At 43.2% G+C, this 18,454-nt stretch overlaps 1 protein-coding gene across 5 annotated transcripts in view; it reads right to left on the bottom strand.

Moving 5' to 3' along the window:
- PCSK5 (proprotein convertase subtilisin/kexin type 5) overlaps positions 1 to 18,454 on the bottom strand; it is a 466,280-nt gene that overhangs the window by 409,853 nt on the left and 37,973 nt on the right. For all 5 annotated transcript variants that reach the window (XM_045882270.2, XM_045882271.2, XM_045882268.2 and 2 more), the window contains exon 2: positions 14,009 to 14,113. In XM_045882270.2, the coding sequence (XP_045738226.1) occupies positions 14,009 to 14,113 (105 nt within the window). The remainder of the gene's footprint in view (positions 1 to 14,008; positions 14,114 to 18,454) is intronic.

Genomic DNA, 18,454 nt, shown 5'->3' with positions numbered 1-18,454 from the left:
GGGAGCCCGATGTGGGACTCGATCCCGGGACTTCAGGATCATGACCTGAGCCGAAGGCAGTTGCTTAACCAACTGAGCCACCCAGGCGCCCCAGAAGGGTCTATAATTTTATTCCCAATGATGTAAACCCAGTGCTCCCCAACTTTTGAGCTATGGAATCATGAAATAGAAAAAGGTCAACTTACTGACCGGTGATTCATCTTGCTATCTTCATTCATCTTGCTATCAAGTCTACATGGGGCATCTTTGCCCTCTCGGGGTAATTCAGCATTCTCAGATTCATGCCAGGCTGGACTTCTGACCCTGTTCCTATCAGTTAATTCCATACACTGGTTAGAGCTCCTTCCTATGAACCTGGAACTTTTCCCGTGCAGGGATATTTCCACAACTACACTGCTTTGACATTTCCAAAATCTAGAAATCTACAAATCGTGTTGCTTGGCTTACAATCACACAATTCAAAAGCTGAGAGCTGATCAGAAGGCTGATGCTCTCATTTAAAATGCCCTGGTAGGGGTAGCTCCCAGGTTAGCCGCAGCGACCCTCTACCCCAACACACACAAACACACACACTCTCTCTCTCTCTCCATTAGAGAGGTTTATGGATCAGTTACACAAAGCTCAGGCTCTGAAAAAATTGGCTTTGTCTCTTGGAATCAAGAAAAGTTTGTGAAATGTTTCACAAGGGGCTGAAAGAGTTTGCCTTTCTACTAAAAAACAAAGAAGCGATCATCACTGGGCCGGGGCAGCAGGGAGAATTTGAGGGCTGGATTACAGATACTATTATAAGCTGGGAAACTAATCGAAATGCCCCAACATACTATTGTCATGGGATACAGGTATCCCCGGCTTTTCAAAAGTTTGCACTAGGGGTGCCTGGGTGGCTCAGTCGGTTAGGCGTCTGCCTTTGGCTTGGGTCATGGTCCCAGGATCCTGGGATCTAGTCCCACATTGGGCTCCCTGCTTAGCTTCTCCCTCTGCCTGCCGCTCCCCCTGCTTGCGCTCTCTCTGGCTCTCTCTCTCTACCTGTCTCCAAAAAAATAAAAAAATCTAAAAATAAAAATTAAAAAAAAAATTAAAAAAACGTTTGCCCTACACTCCTTCACTTTTGCAAAAGACCTATGTTCGAACCTGTTTTTGCCAACTGGAAGAAATCCAAAGAGTATTTTTGCTTTTACCAAAAAAGCAAAAACAGAGCTCCGCAGTGATTTTGCAGTGAGCCATTATAAAGGCAGAGCATCCCCCCAAGCCACAAGCCCGGCACCGCCGAGCTCCTTCCCGGGGAACCACACTCAGCACCTCCGCATCAAGCCGGCCACCAGAGCTTTGAACTGTGTCTGGGAGTCCCTGTGCTTTATGTCCATTTATTCTGTGCATCCAGTAGCAAGACACTTCCTAAGGTATCAGAAAAGCCTACGAAAGGTTGCTTGTGGGGTCTGGAAATGCTCAAATATTTTTTTTTCCCATATAAATGAATGGTCACCGGTTCTCCGCTTTATGCCATTTTGTTCCTAGGAACGCTCCACTCAGACACAGAAGGAACTTGTACTCGGATTTCGGTCAGTCTCCACTGACCTTAGCTGTGCCTCACTATGTCTCAGTATCACTGGGTTTTTTTTTTTCCTAATTGTGATCTCAAGATGATTTAGATATAAGTTAGGGTTGCCAGAGTAAATAATAACACAAGATACTCAGTTAAATTGCATTTCAAGGAAACCACAAATAATTTATTTTAGTGTAAATATGACCCATGCAATATTTGGGTCATGCTCATATTAAAATGTGTTCTTTTAATTCTGGCAGCCCTAGGTGTAAATATAAACTTGACATGAGTTAGTGAAAAGCTTTTAAAAGACTTAAATGATGCCTTCAGAAGTCTCAGCATTACACTGTTGCCAGCTTCTGGGATAGAAACTGAGGCTGAAAACAAAGTTTTTGGCTTCAGGCCTGGACTCCAGGTTTACTAGATGGTAAGCTCCCTGAGGGCAAGGGCTTCATCTGCTTTTTTAGTTTTATCTCTGATGTCTGGCCCAGCACCTTGTACCCAATAAGCTCTCAAAATTATCCATGGGGAAAGGGAACGAATGTGTGACATCTGATCTCTCTCTCGTGCTACCTCATTCCTAGAGGGCTTGTTTTCAGCTTTGTGTTAAAGAATGACCACATTTTCCCCCCAATCTTTCAAGAAATCTCCAACTTTGTCATTTTCTCTCTGTGCATAGATGGGTTGAAAAGGGGTTTCCCCTGGTTCAAAGGGTAAATCTGAAAAGCATGTCTACATCTTAAGACACATTACTAAGCTTGAGCTGGGGCTGAGCAAATTTGTTCTAAGGATACAGTCTTGTTATTCAACTGTTCACTCTGCTGGTCTTTCATACTTGGGTTTTTTGTTTTGTTTTGTTTTTCTGGAATAGCAGCTTGGGCCTGACAATTCATATATAAAAATGCTTGCTTAGCTTTGCCAATGGATTAAAAAACAATCTACATGTCCACCAACAATTTTCATTAATTGCGTCCACCCTTGATTCAACCTGATCTTATTTTTGGCCTCTTCTGTTTCCCACCTCCTACCCACATCCCCACCACCACCCTCCGAAGATATTGCTCATTTCTCATTTGTGCGGCCAGGCTTTTAAAAATTTGTTCTATTGTGTTGTCATTCCAGAAGTTATTCCATTTTCCTTTAGAAGAACTTGTATTAAGCAAGATGTTTTGCTATCTGATACAGCCTTCTTCTGAAATTCATGAACATCAGTAATAATACCTACCGTTCTTATTATCATACTCTTGTATGAGTGACAGACGTGTACGATGACAATAAAGAAGCAACATTATTTGTTCCTCATTTATCTCGTGCATTGCCTCAAGACTAACCTCAACGCTCATCTCAAGTCTAATTGCACAATCCGCTCTTTCAGGTAAAACAGTGTCTTGGAGGAGGACTAAATGTGCTAAGAAATACTCTAAGTACTGGGGAGAAATGGAGAAGGAGAAAGTTTGGAAAGACTAGAAAGAGAATATGAAAAGGGCACATGGTGGGCACTGTGGACCAGCAGTAAAATCCCAAGTGACACTGGTTCAAGATGGTAATTAATGGATCGGAATGAACAGGAGAAAGTAGCTCATCTGCTCCATGATTTCATAAGTGAAATAAGCTCAATGGGGAATGACATGCTAATAGCAATTCTGAGCTAGTAGTAAAGCTGAGACCAGAATCCAAATATCAGAAGCCCGGTCAATGGCTCTGATAACACAGAGCCTGTCCAGTTGGTGGCTCCCCTGTGTGTAGCAAAATGAGAGAGTACTGTGCTGGCCGCCATAAGAGGATTTAAGTTGTAGCAAAGTTAAGAGAAAATCACAGAAGATTATAGCTTTATTATTGTCTCCATCATTGATTTCCCATAAAAATTAATGTTCAAATATCATCCGTCCATTCATTCTTCTACTGATGGGTCTTCCATGCGCCAGATACTATGCTATCAAGAAAATACCACAAGATTAACAAGATTAACAAAATTAACAAGATTAACAAGATGTCTGGGGTTCCTACCTCCACAGACTTTATATCCTGGAAGGGGAAAACCAACAACAACCAAATAAAGAAACATAAGGGTTCAGGTAGATAGCAAAGAAGAAAGTCACATGTCAAGGCTAGACAGTAGCTGGGCAGATGAGATTGAGGGTCTACTTTAGGATGGGGGGCTGGGGAAGGTTCTTCAAAGGAGGTGACCTTTGCTTTGATATGTAAAAGATGAGAGATATCCATCAGGAAAAGCCCAAAGGAAATGCATTCCAGGGAAAGGGAAAAAGAGGAAGAGTTTAGTGTTTTGAGAGGTAGAGAGGCCAAGGTGGCTAAGCGTAATAAGCAAAAAGGGGGCATTTCAAAAACTAGCTCAGAGAGGTAGGAAGAGGCCAGATCATGATGCCCTTTGAAGATCATTATGAAAAAAATGGATTTTATTCCCAAATCAATGGGAAGTCATTGAAATATTTGATCCTTGTACATCTTAAGAAGCATACTCTCGGGGGAATATGACCGTGGAGAAGAACAAGAGTGGAAATAGAGGCATTTGATGTGGTTCAGGTCAAAGACAGAGGGATTAACCAGACCCATGGCGGTGCAGGAGGGGAAAGTCCACAGATCGCAGACTGCTCTATTTCTGCTTGAGCAACTGGATAAATCACGGTACCATCTGCTGGGAAGAAAAGGGCTGAAGACAAAGGTGATGTGTAGGAATTAAAAGTATCGTATGTGTCATACTGTGTTTTATAGATGCTTACTAGACATCTAATTTGAGATGTCAGGTAGATGAGAGAAGGAGATATAAATTTGAAGCAAAGACACCAGCATAAAGGTAAGCCCTGGGCTCTCCAAAATTGATAGGTGAGGTGGAGGGGGTGCCATTGACGACCAAGACAGAAGGTGGAGGAGAGGCAAGAAAAACCTGAAAGAATGTAGTCTCAAGAAACAGAGTCATTTTTCGAGAAGGAGCAAATGATCGATCACTGTGTCAAAGGAAAGGTAGAGTCAGATGAGGACAGAGATATACCCATGGGATTTGAGATACCAAAGCATTGTGGATGTCAACAAAAGCAGATGCACTATAGTTTTTTAAAAAAAATCATACGGTGTGGAAGGTAACTATTAAGAGTCATTTTCACATGTTTGTCTAGCCTTCCAAAACCACCTTGCATGAAACTTCACCCACATACACACACAGGTCCTTTTTTCGTCATGTGAACCTAAAACATAAATGAGAACACCTCTTATATGTTCTTTTTATATCACTTATTTTGAAAAACTTTCCTTATCAGTATGTATAGACTTAGAACATCATTTTATTGGCTACTTACTACTTTGTTACAAGGGTTCAAGCCGTGCTTTTGACCTTGCCTTGCCTTGTACAATTCATTATACTGTGTTGGACTCTCTACTTCTCAAGTGTATTGTTTGTGTGCATTCATGAACACTGATGGATCTTCGAATGTGGGGGAGAATCAGACAGTTAAGTGATGACCCAACAGAGATCAGAGCTGGAACCAAAACTCAAAGATTCTTTCTGTTGCACCACATTGCCTCCTTTGATGTTGCAAGAACTGACTGACATTCGGTAGGACTGAGCACAAAAACAAAATTTACAAGCACTTATTAACAAATTAGGCCTTTTCAATGGTGATGTTCTAATTAGATTTCTTAGTTACTCTTGCATTCATTAAAATAAACACATGGATCAGTATGATTTCTCTTCAAAGCCAGACAATTAAAATTGCCTTTGGGATTTTGTGGTTGTTGCTGGTTTTTGTTTGCTGTTTGCTGTTTTCACTTACTCCTTAGCTTTGCTTCCTAATTTCATCCTAACCTGCCCCATGGTTCCAAAATTCCCTTCTTAAGACCTGTTATAGACTACATGTTTGTATCCCTCCCCCCCAAGTTCATGTGTCGAAACCTCTAATATCCAATGTGATGGTATTAGGAGGTGGGGCCTTTGGGAGAACAGGTCACAAGGGTGGAGCCCATATGAGTGGGATGAGTGTCCTTATAAAGGAGACCCCAGAGAGCTCCCCTCCCCCTTCAGGAGGGGCACCACAGGAGAACAGCTGTCTGTGAACTAGGAACTTAGCTCTCACCAGACACCGACTCCACCAGCACCTCGATCCTGGACTTCCCAGTCTCCAGGAGTATAAGAAATAAATTTCTACTGACTAAGACAAGACCAATCTAGAAATTTAGAATGGTGTCATCACCCGACATTTTCTAGCTCCAGCATCTACTTTTTTAGAAACAGACATCCTAGAAATACTATCTAAACTAAGAAAATAATAAAGATTTCACATTTTTACCCTTCCTTCAAGTGGCTGACATGACTTCCGCAAATTCCTTGGCTACCCTACTCTGCCCCATCAAATCTCTCTTCCTGTTTTCACATGGCCATCACTTTATATGCCAGTTGTTCTCTTCTTTGACTTACCCTGTTTCCTCCAACCTTCATTCCGTTAAGACTGTTTCTCCCAGCACAGTTACAGGTGTCAGCGGAAAAGGGGGCAAAGCTTAAGCGAAGCTAGAACGAGCCCTCCACCCTGTCCTCGGCAGTAGGAGCCTTTGCTACAGAACTTAAGTGACCTTATGCCCAAAAGATCCTCGTATTTCAACTTGGAGACTAAGACACAGAGAAAAATCACATTTGAGCCACTCAGGGGAGCATGACACTGGTGTTCAGGTGAGGGTAAGACCCAAGCAAAGTTACGAAAATGCTGGAATCGTCCACACCTTCCTCCCTTTCTCCCAATACAGCCTACTCAAGGGGTCACAAACAGGGATGTCTCTCGGCCACATTATCTTTGACCTACACAAATATTTTCAAACTTTCCAATTATTTGCCAACATTTAAAATCAGGAAATGTGGTGGAGCCATCTAGACTTGCCGGTTCTCTGGAAGGGGCAGAACGAGCCAGCCTGCCCATATGACAAGTGGCTATAGCAAAGGGGTGGGGGCCCCCCTTCCGCATAGCAAGGGTTCTCCATTTTACTGTTTGCCCAATTATTTTCTATCTGGCCCATCTCACTCATTCTTGTTATCTGCACTCCCACTGTAGGCATGTGAGTTTATAACCTTTGAAAACCAAGTGCTCTCTAATAAAGATCTGGCAACATTTCCAATGTAGCTGAGAATTTTATTTTATTTTTTTAATTCACCCCTGCCTATAAGGGATTTGGGTCATGACCGAAACCTTCTCATCAGATAACCCAGCAGCATACAATCTGACTCTCCGGTTTCTGGCCATCCAGACATCGGGGAGACCTGGAAACAAGACAGGAAAGAAGGGGCAGTGGGGAACACAGTGGACTCTGCACCCACCTACCTCCTTCTGTCTTCCTCATACTCCCAGCCACCCTGCCACCATAATTGTACCAAAGGTTGCAAACTTGTGAGTGGAATGCTTCTGCTAAGAATATATATGCCTCCTAGTAGGGTTTTCAAAGACAAAGAAATGCCACCAAAAACCAGACAGGACTTCACTATCATGGTTGCATGTCACGGCTGAAAAGGTGGTGACAAAGGCAGTCTGGAACAAGACAGCCCCCAGTATGCCCCCTTGACCGCCACGCCCATGTCCTCCCTGTGCATCGTCGGGTGCAAGCCCACACTGCTTCCAGAGGAATTCCTTCTCAGGATACTTAGCAACTGCCTTTCCCTGGTGAGATGCCGAGAGGCTTATGTGCAATGATCACGGTTATGACATATGCTGGGAACACAAGGACTCAGGTCCCTGCCTGAGAGAAGACCACTTATCACATCACCTCACCACGCCCGGGATCACCCCACACGGCTGGATGAGCACCCCCCAGGGCTGTTAGATTGCAAAACTGCACCTTACAGAAGAAAGTCAAACCATAAAGTCATTATCGCGTTTAAAAGCAAAGAGCAGAAAATTAACCCGCCGAAGAAAACAGTTCGCAGAAGCAGCCTCTGGAATGAGGGCAGGTGGGGCGAGAGGAAACAGAGCATGGCCCGAACAGGAAGCACCCGGACTCAGGTGAAGCCATCCCACAGCTGTGGCAGGCCAGATGGAATCTTCTGGGTAAAAAGGCGTGGTTGCGATTCATGCCTGGGAGCCAGGTAAGATGGAGTTCAGACACTTCTGAGCATCTGTTTCTCACTAAATGAGCTTTCTTTGCTTCCAAGGCTCTGCTAGGAGATCGGGTGCATGTGAACGGCTTCTAACTGGCTTGTTCCCAGAGCTAAGAGCAAGAGGAAACACAGGTGCTGTGGTCTCCATGGATCAATTAAAGATCCATCCCGAAGTGGAGGTAAAATATTCCAAAATTACAAAGTGAATCCATGGGGGAGATGGGGTTCGACTGAGAAGTGGATTTGTCCAGTGCCTCAGGAACATGGCAGCTAGGTAGGGGGAGGGTCCCTGTATACTTCCTCCATCACATGATTGCAGGTCTTTCACTCTTGAGGCAACAAGAGAAAAAGGCTGGTCATCTGAAAACCAAGTCCTGGCCACTAGGGGTTCCAACCTGGGTTAGTAAGGAAACGCAACTTCCCAGTCTTCTTTCCCAGGGCTGATTTCCCTCTAGTCCTGCTAACTACCTCCAAGCACTTCCTTTTCTCTCTTCCTTCCTTTCCTCAGATCCCTTTGTCGTTGTACAATACTTGAATGCTCTGCCCGAAAGTTCTCTTCAGACGAAATGGCTTTCGGATGAACGTCATGAATGGGCGCTCTCTCTGTGAGCTAAAGCCTTGCACTTAATTCTGGGCTGCATTTACAGAGGGACAATTGCTGCTCCCAGAGAAGAAGCAAAGGGCTCAGATATTTAATGAGCTGTTACGTATACGTCTGGAAGGCAAAAAAGAGATCCAACGGGTAGACGTTACAGGCAAGCTGGTTAGAACGCGACAAGTTAAATCTCTTCAATTACAGCAATGTTTGCTTTGTCCAGTACTGAACTCTGTCACTGGGCATGCTTAACAGATCTGAAAAAAAATCCCTCTTAAGAGCACACTGGATGGTATGTCAGCCCTGGACAGGAAAGAGATAAGTCTCAATCTAAGGATCCTACAATTCTGCAGTAAATAATATCATAGGAATAGTTTCTCCATAATGAGATACATAGTCGTACACATCCATGCGATGGGGCAGTTTAACGAACATGAGCTTCAGGGAGAAACTAGACAGGGGAGGCGCCTATCCCTTACTCTGTAGCAGAGGGTGATTCTATCCTAGATTTGGAGAAAAACTGACCAGTCAACAGACTTGAACTCAGAAAAAGGGCTGGAAAAAATAAAAAGACTCAAAGGCCAGAACTTTCAAGATCAAATCTAACGGGCAAAAGGAGCTATGTTGTAAATTACACATGGATAAGATAGGAGGACCGAACTTAATGGCAAGGGTTTTTTGGGGGATTTTTTGTTTTTACGTTTTTTAGATTTTTAATTGCCTACTCTGATAGGAAATTTAGGATTCTGGTTTTTCTCTTCTGGGTAGGAAGGAGGAGAATGAAAAATCCCACCTCTGCCCCAGCCCGTGTCCACATGGGCAGCACAAAAGCTATAAAGAATTTCCATCTGGGGTGCCTGGGTGGCTCAGTCAATTAAGCGTCCAAATCTTGATTTCAGCTCAGGTCATGATCTCAGGGTTGTGAGATCAAGCTCCAACATCTGGCTCCACACTCAGTGGGGAGTCAGCCTGAGATTCTGTCCCTCCCCCCTTAGCCTCTCCCCCCACTCACATGGCAACTCTCTCAAATAAATAAATCTTAAAAAAAAAAAAGAACTTCTATTCCAAAGCTCTCTACAGATGACAGCCTCCTTGACCAAATGCCACAGGGCTGGCAAAGATTTCTAAACAGATTAATGAGAGGCTTCTGAGAATGTTAACTCAAAACCATTGTTTCTGAAATTTAGCTTGGGTCTCTTGGAGTAAAAAGCTGGTCTGTCAAAAAGAAAGGTATGGATATGAATATTGCAAGACTCCCTGGTCCAACTGCTGTAATACGGTACCAATGTTTTCTGCAAAACTGTTATTACTATACTAGTGACACTGACTTAGAAGTCTGTGCATCTCTGTCATTTAAAAAGCTAATCATAATATAATGTTAACATATGGAAATCAGGCTATTCTTGTTCTCTGGGCTCAATGTGCCCCAACTGACCACAGCATTTTCTTAGCCCCAGAAGGTTGTTCTTACAACCCTCCTGGCCTCTTGTGCACTTCCTTCTTTAGAACCCTCTAAATAAAAACAAAAGCAGAAGGGGAAAAAGAAAACGTGCAATTTACTACATCAAGTAAAAGCCAGAATCTGTTTAGTGTACGTATTCCCTGCAATTCACTGGTATGCCCTTTCTTAAGAAAATGACAATCAAAAGTAACTTCGATGCACCACCAATGTTTGCCACCAAGCCATTCCACGTGGTCCCATCACCCAGATCACATATGCATCTCCACTCCAGCACACTAACCATCTACCATACATACACCTAACAGTCAAGAAAAGACCTTCCAAGTCACACGGCCACTAGCTTTATCCCCCCAATGCAGGCTGCCGGGAGTGAAACATACAAAGTCAGCCCACACACATTCACGCGGTCTCAAAGTATCTTCCCATCAAACACTTATTCATTAGAAGGGGGAAACTAGGGCACCTGGGTCGCTCGGTTGGTTAACCGTCTGCCTTTGGCTCAGGTCATGATCCCAGGGTCATGGGATGGAGCCCCACATCGGGCTCCCTGCTAGGCGGGAGGACCGCTTCTCGCTCTCCCACTCCCCCTGCTTGTGTTCCTGCTCTTGCTATCTCTATCTCTGTCAAATAAATAAATAAAATCTTTTAAAAAGGGGAGGGGGAACTAGTCATTTTATTTTATTATTTTTTTATTTTTTTAAAAGATTTTATTTATTTATTTATTTAATTGACAGAGAGAGAGAGAGAGAGACAGCGAGAGAGGGAACACAAGCAGGGGGAGTGGGAGAGGGAGAACCAGGCTTCTGGCCGAGCAGGGAGCCTGATGCGGGACTCAATCCCAGGACTCCGGGATCATGACCTGAGCCGAAGGCAGACGCTTAACGACTGAGCCACCCAGGCGCCCGGAACTAGTCATTTTAACATAGAGAAGACTGGCAGATGCTACGTGTGTCACCACCAAGGAACCAAAGTTAAAATCATGACTAACAAACCAAGTCAACATCACGCACTTCCTGATCTGAGGCACTAAGAACCCAGCACTCCTCTGGTGTTTTTGCTAAACCTGAATTAATCATGATGTTAGATAATCTACAAAATAACCGGCCTGTAACCTTCAAAAAGACTTTTAGCTGTCGGAGCGCCTGGGTAGCTCAGTTGGTGAAGCATCTGACTTTTGATTTTGGCTCAGGTCATGATCTCTGGGTCCTGGGATCGAGCCGTGTGTTGGGCTCCACGCTCAGTGGGGAGTCCACTTGAGGATTCTCCCCCTTTCTCTGCCCCTCCCCCCACTTACATGTGCACATGCTTTCTCTCTCTAAAATAAATAAATTTTTAAAAAGAAAAAAGTGCTAGTGTTGAAAGAAAAAAAAAGAAGAAAAGGGAAAGAAGTATGACACAATCTACAAAGGGGACATGGGACAAATGACAGCTAGATGTGTTCTTGGCCCCCAAAAGAGACAAGTGGAAAAACTTGAATGAAATCTGTAGATTGGATAATAATATTAAATCATTGTTAATATCCAGATTTTTACCAGAATGTTAACTGTCTGTACTTCCAGTTATAATAACAGAATGTCCTTGGTTTGAGTAAATACACAGTGAAATCCATAAAGTCATAGGAGCATCATGTATGTAATATGCTCCCAAATTTTCAAAAAAAAAACTTATATATATGGATTTGTACACATACATATATGTGTGGGGGGGTGTGTTTGTGTATAGAGAGGAGAGAGAGAATATGATCAAGTAGGTATGGTAAAATGTAAAACATAAACATTAACATTTGGGGAAGGTGGGAAGCTTACATAGGGATTCCTCACAACATTTCTGTGACTTCCCCAAGTAAAAAGGTTTTCAAGATTAAAAAATAATAATAATGACCCAAGTGGGCCTGAGCTCTTCGAGGACAGAACTAGAGAAGGAGGAGGAATATAGTGCACGTCCATCCCATTTGCTCCCCCCATCCCCAACACCTGAGAAGCACTGGATTGTTCTGGGTTTCCCTGACAGCCACCGTGGAAGCCTGCAGTGAGCTCCCCTTGGGCACCACTATGTCTCCAAATCCCCAGAGCCAAACATAAGGCCTGCCATATACTACTGGCTCAAGAAATGGCCAATGAATGAATGAATGAACTGTAAGAAGTATCTAAAAGAAACTGTGGGCAGCGCCCATCATGGTGTTCCAGCTGCAAAGTCGGTAGGATTATGACCCTCTTGTATAAATGGCTGCGTGGTAATGAGGGGCAGGAGGCATCCAAATAAAAAGTAAGATATGGCTCTCCCAAGGGGGATTATTTTTATTGAGGAGGAAGGGTAACCGAGCATGTGCCCTAGAAGTGTCCTGAAATGGCCCTACTCTCTGGACTGGGTGAGGAAGGGCATACATTCCAAGTATGATGTGCACCAGCATCCAAGGTCTCTGTGGGATGCTGCATAAGCTATCTGATGCACCAAGATGAAAAGGAATGAAGACCAGGGAGGGGTGCCTGAGTGGCTCAGTCAGTTAAATGTCCGACTCTTGGTTTCAGCTCAGGTCGAGATCTCATGGGTTGTGGGATCGAGCCCCACGTCAAGCTCCACGCTCAGCGGGGAGGCTGCTTGAAGGGTCTCTGCCTCTGTCCCTCCCCCTACTCTCTCTCTCTCTTTCTCAAATAAATAAATAAAGCTAAAAAAAAAAGAAGACGACATGAAGACCAAGATTCCCCAAGATGGCATTAAAGACTGAAGCAACTCCATATTCAGTAAATATTTCATTATGAACACAATGCCTCATTACATTCTGTTCTTACCTCCCAAACCAACTAGTACTTGGTTTCTCAAATTCACACTGACTACACACATGAGGTATGAAATTGGAATCATTTTAATTACCAAAGTTCAAGAAAGCTTCAAAAAATGTTGTTTAGCAGATGAAAAACGTGACTTTGCTTCAAAAATTTAGCTAATTCAAGAACATCCCAACAGATTGCTTTTCCAGAGACATTCAATTCTGAATAGAGATGAAGGGGAAAAAAAATACAATCCTCAGGCCACCGGAGTGTAAGTCTTAGGGGATGTTCCTATAATCCAAAATTGGGTTATAGAAAGTTGGGACCTACAAGAAATGTGCTTTCTTGAATGACCAAGATAACAATTTCACAATCATGAACAACCGTGTGATAATATTCCAGAAACAAATTAAACAAGGCAAACCGTGGCACATAACAGAGGGCAGCACTCCAAACTGCAAACCTGATTTGCATATTAATGCAAATAAGGACTTTTTGCTTTAATGAGGAATACAATTTTCGTGGGATCTCTAGGTGAGATTGCCATGCTCACTTGTAGGGACTTGTTCACCAATTTATGTGAAGATGAGTTCATATGGCAAATCCAAAACATAATGGGGGTGGAAAAAAACCCCTCCTAATCAATAAGTAATCAACAGTGAGTCCACAAAGGAACTGGGGCAGGCTGGTACAGCTGTCTTCTCCGTTTTACTTGCCACATATGGGGGGCCAAGGAGGTCCCCCTCAGAGTCCGTGCCTCCCTCTAATTTAATAAGGACATGTGTGTGTGTAACTCACCCCCTGACTGTTAGTTGCCAGTTACTGGTTGGTTTGTCCCTAACACCCTTCAGCTTCCTATCTCCCAGTCCAAAGCTGTCCCACCTCTCCAGAATGGAGCGGGAGAACGTGGATGTATCACATCTCCTTCTAGGTACTCCCAGGGAGATGTTGTCTATATAACCCCAAAGGACATGGAGTAAAGACAACATGCAAGAAAATTACCTGATGAGCCCTACCTCAAAACCAGGAGCCAGCTTCTATCCCTTCTGTATTCAGTATCCCTCCTGTCCCAGACATGATCTAGTCCTCAGGCTGCCAAAGGCATGGCTCTGTCAACGTCAGATGAAATTGCAAGGATCCATGGTGCCCTGACGCCTGGCCTAAGGATTTTGTTAGGGATCCCTCTATGGAGTTTGGCTAGAACCTCAGATCTACATGCAAATCAGTAAGATGGTGTGGTATTCTTACCATTTCAACACTTCTGAATCAATCAGTATCTCCCCTTGCACACACTCCTTCCTCCTTCATGAGAACCCATACTTATGATACCCCTGGACTGTCGTACCAGTGGGATGATAATGGTAGTTCAGTGAAAATCAAGTGATCATCTATTTTTGTCCAAAGCAGAAGCCAAGACACTAGACCAAAGGATAATAGGACGGCTTCCCGAAATGTGAGCCTTCACGCTGGTCATCAGTTCCTAGTGTGCTATTACCAATGAAAAATGCAGAAGCTTTTGCCTCTTGGTCCCCACCCAACTGGTTCTTCTTACCTTTGGTTCCATTGAAATGAAACTGTGGGTTCCTCTGCTCGAGAGAACTGACCTTTTAATCGTCCTGCTATGGTAGAAGTGGTAGTAGTCCTTCAGGGCCCCGATCTGCAAAGACAGGAGGGAAGCACAAGGGGAGTTAGTGGGACTTAAAGGGAGCCTTCTGTTTTCCTGTTTCATTAAAATAAGAACACAAAACAAAACAAAACCAAAAAAAAAGGTCCATAAATTATGCAGTTGCCTCTACGCTTAAATGTTACTTGAACCTTGGTGATCACTTTTCCAAAGAAGGACACGTGACATGAAATGGAGGGTCCTTGAGGCAGTGACTGTGGAACTGAAGATTATAATGGGGCAGCTTAGCCTCTCCATATCTCCCTTTTAATGTTTAATTTATATGCAGCATTTTAAGTAATTCTATATCCATTTATATCTAAATGTGGGAAAGAGAAAAAAAAATCAAATAGCTAGCTGGTTATAAAAACACACTGCATTCTGTTTGCTCTGAGAAATGTACAATGAAGGACCTTGTTAGATTATTTATATCATCAATTTGAAACAAGTCCTGAGCAGTTGGTCATTCACAAAGAAAACACTACTTAGTTTCCCGACTTAAGTCGGCAATATAACTACATGGCAGTTATGCATTTATCACAAACTAAAAGTGGGACGGCGGTGTCTGCAACGAGGCGAAGATCACATATCCCCCCTATCAACTAAGCATCCTGTATAAAAGGAGTTCAATCCACTGTCTTCGCGGCCACCTCTTTTAACAGACTCATCTTCTCATCTGTGCACCCCTCTCTTGCGTTGAAAGCAGTTAGGTCTGTTTAGGATAGCTTTGAAAATAAGTCACTGGCACTTCCGGAAAACAAACAAAATCCCAGATAATCATACTGTCTCAGCAGATTATCAGATGTGGGTCACATGCATGGAAATTGAACAATACACCAAGTGGAGACAGAAGAGCCTGGTTCTCACTCCGACTGACACTGTTCAGAAGTGGCTTCTGGGCTAAATCCCACATGTTTCCATTTCCATTCCTATAAAACCAGGCGTTGGGCTAGTTAACTTCTAAGATCATTGCAGCCCTCAAATTCCATCAAATTCCCTTCTTTGACACGGACTTTTTTTTTTTTTTTTTTTTTTTGCTTTGCACAAGTACATCAGATGGACTATTTCTCCAGAACACCATGGCTCTGCCCTAAAACAGTGACCATCAACAGGATGTTTTCCAATTGGGACAATTCAAAAGTTGGCTTTCTTAATTAAAAAAAAAAAAAGTCATTGGCCCATTTTCATTTTCCAGATAAAAGGTTTATTTTTTTAGTTCTCTTCTTTCCATCAATTCTCAATCATCATCCCACACCTCCAATGACAATGATCAACCCAAATACTGTGCCACTGAAAAGTGACCCCCCTCACTGGGACTTTACACTCTACATGAATGTCTCTAATCATCATTAGATCTGACAATCGGAAGTCACACGTTTTTAACTCAAGTGGAAATTGCCCAGATGTACACAGAAAAGATCGGGAACTCCGAGACAGCAGCAACAATGAGGAAGAGGACACAGATGCTAGCCTCAGGGTCCAAAAGAGCTTCAAGGAGGGATTTACAGGACAATTTTAAGATTCCAGAGGACTAAGGGTAGAACTCACAATAGGCTGCGTCATCCTTTATAAGAAAATCTTAAAATCCCAAGGAGCTTACAGCTTTCATCTCATGTAGCTTTTGTCAAGAGTGCTCCTTGGGTAAACACAGTAGTTTTTGTGGAAAGGGACATAAACTCTTTGGGGAAGAACTTTATACAGAACCTATTACCAGCATGAAAAAGGTCCGTGAGTTTCAGACCATGTCCACGCAACTATAATGGAACCTCTTCGATTATAGGAAATAACTGAATTCAACTGGGCCATTAAACTCAAATGTGGATGAAATATGCCCTGGAGATAGAATTCTGATCCTTTGTGGCCTCTTTGGTAAAGACTCAAATCCTGGACTTATGTAGCATGTACGAAGGTGGAAAACAGCACCCTTGCCCTGACTTAGCATGCTTTGGGATGTTGGATACATCACTTAAGTATTTTGGGCCTTGGTTCCTTAACTGTAAAATAAGGACACAGAGACTGGGTGTCAGAGTCAAATGGGGGGTAAAAATGTGTATGGGTGAATGTGGTTACAAGGACTGAACATAGTAACAGGTGCATTGCCTGGTCAAGTCCTTGCCGGGCACAGAGTGTCAGATTACTGGTTTCCCTTCTAAATTTGAATTTCAGTCCTACTTTCTCTCACCTCCTATCCTGCAATCCCTTACCTCCATCCCTCGATCAGAATTTCTCTTGGTGTACCCTAGTATCACCTCTTAACTTCCCTCATCTTCACTGACCAAAGTCAGAAAGTCTGATGATACACTGTTGGGGAGGATGTATGCAAAAATGTGGCATACACAGCGTTGGTAGAGGGCATTCCCTGGAACAACTGCTTTGAAAGCCATTTGGTAATATCAATAAAATTATAAACTGGACCTAACCTTTGACCCAGCTTTTCCACTTCTAAAAATTTATTATACAGATACAGTCACTTCTGTGTAAGAACAGGTGTTAGAGGAATTTTGTAAAGCAGAATCATTCAAACAACTAGCTATAATCAGTAGGCGTTTGGTTCTATATGAACTAAAATAAATTATCTCAAAGGAGAGGAAGGGAGGGAGGGGGGAAGGAAGGGGAGAGAGAAAGAGAGAGGAGGAGGAAGGGAGAAAATATGACCCCATTTTTGTAGGTGAGCAAAGAAAGAATCCGTATTACATATATGCTTATATGCATAGACATTTCAGGAAGAATACTTGAACTACAAAGAGAGCCTTTCTTTTCATTGTTTATGTGTATGTATTATTTTTTAAATTAAAAAAACTAATTAAAAATGAAAGAAATAACAACTAAATGAACTAGCATGCGCACACAAATCCCACATACTCTTCCGGGGGCAAATCTGCTTCCCAAAGTCCGTGCACCTGGTACAGGGCCACCTGTTTCTAGGCCATGAAATCTCTCTAGCAGGAAGCTCTACTTTATCTCCTCCTTACAGGGATACTGTTTCTTCTATAGAGTTGGGGAATGGTGTTCTGTGACTGACTGATGTCTCATTGACTAAATGTCTACCATGTGCCAGGCATCTTACAGCTCTTCTGGTTATCATATTTAACTTAATTCCCCCAGGAACCCTGGAAGATAAGTATCATTACCTCCACTTTGATAAATGAAGTTATTGAGGCTCAGGGAGTGCCCACACGTACACAGCTAGTATGGTGACGGGGGGAAATGTAAATCCCTGCTGAATGGCTAGCTAGCATCTGAACTTAGGTTGCATGGTGCATCCTACAGGTGGGCTCGTTCCAGCATCCTTCCGGTGAACTTTCCTGCACTGCAGAGCTAAAGAGCTCAACTCTCTGCAGCCAGGGTTCTGACGTGATTAAGGTTCTGCCAAACAAAGGCAGACTACAGCATCCTGGGCCGGGTTCTTAGAGGCCTTCATGTGCTTAGTGGTTGCGGTGGTAGAGGTCTTAATGCTGGCTGCTAGCTTTCTGCGCATTCGTTTTGCACATCCTGTTTTGTTGATAAATTGGCAAGAGATTATCAAAGAGCTATGGGGGCAACAGAGGGTAGCTTCCTCATTCCTCAGGTTTTTGCTGAGGACGAAGCAGCAACTCTTGGGAAGGCCCATGCTGTGATGTGGCGTTGGGGAATATTTCTGAAAGCTTTGCCTTCTCGAACGATTCTACAAGCTATTTAATAGTCTATACCGAATGCCTTCCAAAGTAGAATGACTAGTGGATTCTGCAGTAGGCTCCCTACTAAATCTAAAATTGGATAGCTCAAAACTTCTGAAAAAGTAGCTACACATTTATACAATCTTACACAACTTCGAGATCCTCCAAGTTAGGTATCTCCTGAGTCATGAACGGTTCTAGGCACTAGTGAGGCCCAGGCCCTGGGTGACTCACTGTGTTCTGACCACCTGTTAGATGAACACACTTGCTTCTAGTCTTCTCAGAGCCATATGCACCAGCCTCCTCTCTCAAATCTGTTTTCTACACCACAGCCAGAAAAAGGCCACAAAATGCAAATTTGGTCATACTCCTGCCTAAAATTTGTCAGGGCTTCCCTCTGCTCTGAAAAGAAAGAGTAATAGTTAACATTGAATATTACTTAATACTGTAGTTTATAACTATAATATAATATCATATTAACATCGATGCTATGCCAAGAACTCCCCTACAGGCTTTACCTAAGTCATTGAATGAAGACCATTATCCTCCTCTGACCCACGGCACCTGCAGAATCCGGCTCTCTGGGCTCACTTCAAATCACACAGACTCTCCATCCTTCAGAGTCTGGCCTGGAAGAGTTCCCTGACTCAGACCTGCTGTTCCCTTTACCTGCAGGACA

Source organism: Mirounga angustirostris, unplaced genomic scaffold (genome assembly GCF_029215605.1).
Source record: "Mirounga angustirostris isolate CCGP_5_RB_7025 unplaced genomic scaffold, mMirAng1.0.hap1 SCAF_15, whole genome shotgun sequence".
Taxonomy (NCBI): domain Eukaryota; kingdom Metazoa; phylum Chordata; class Mammalia; order Carnivora; family Phocidae; genus Mirounga; species Mirounga angustirostris.
This window is presented reverse-complemented; position numbering and strand designations above follow the sequence as displayed.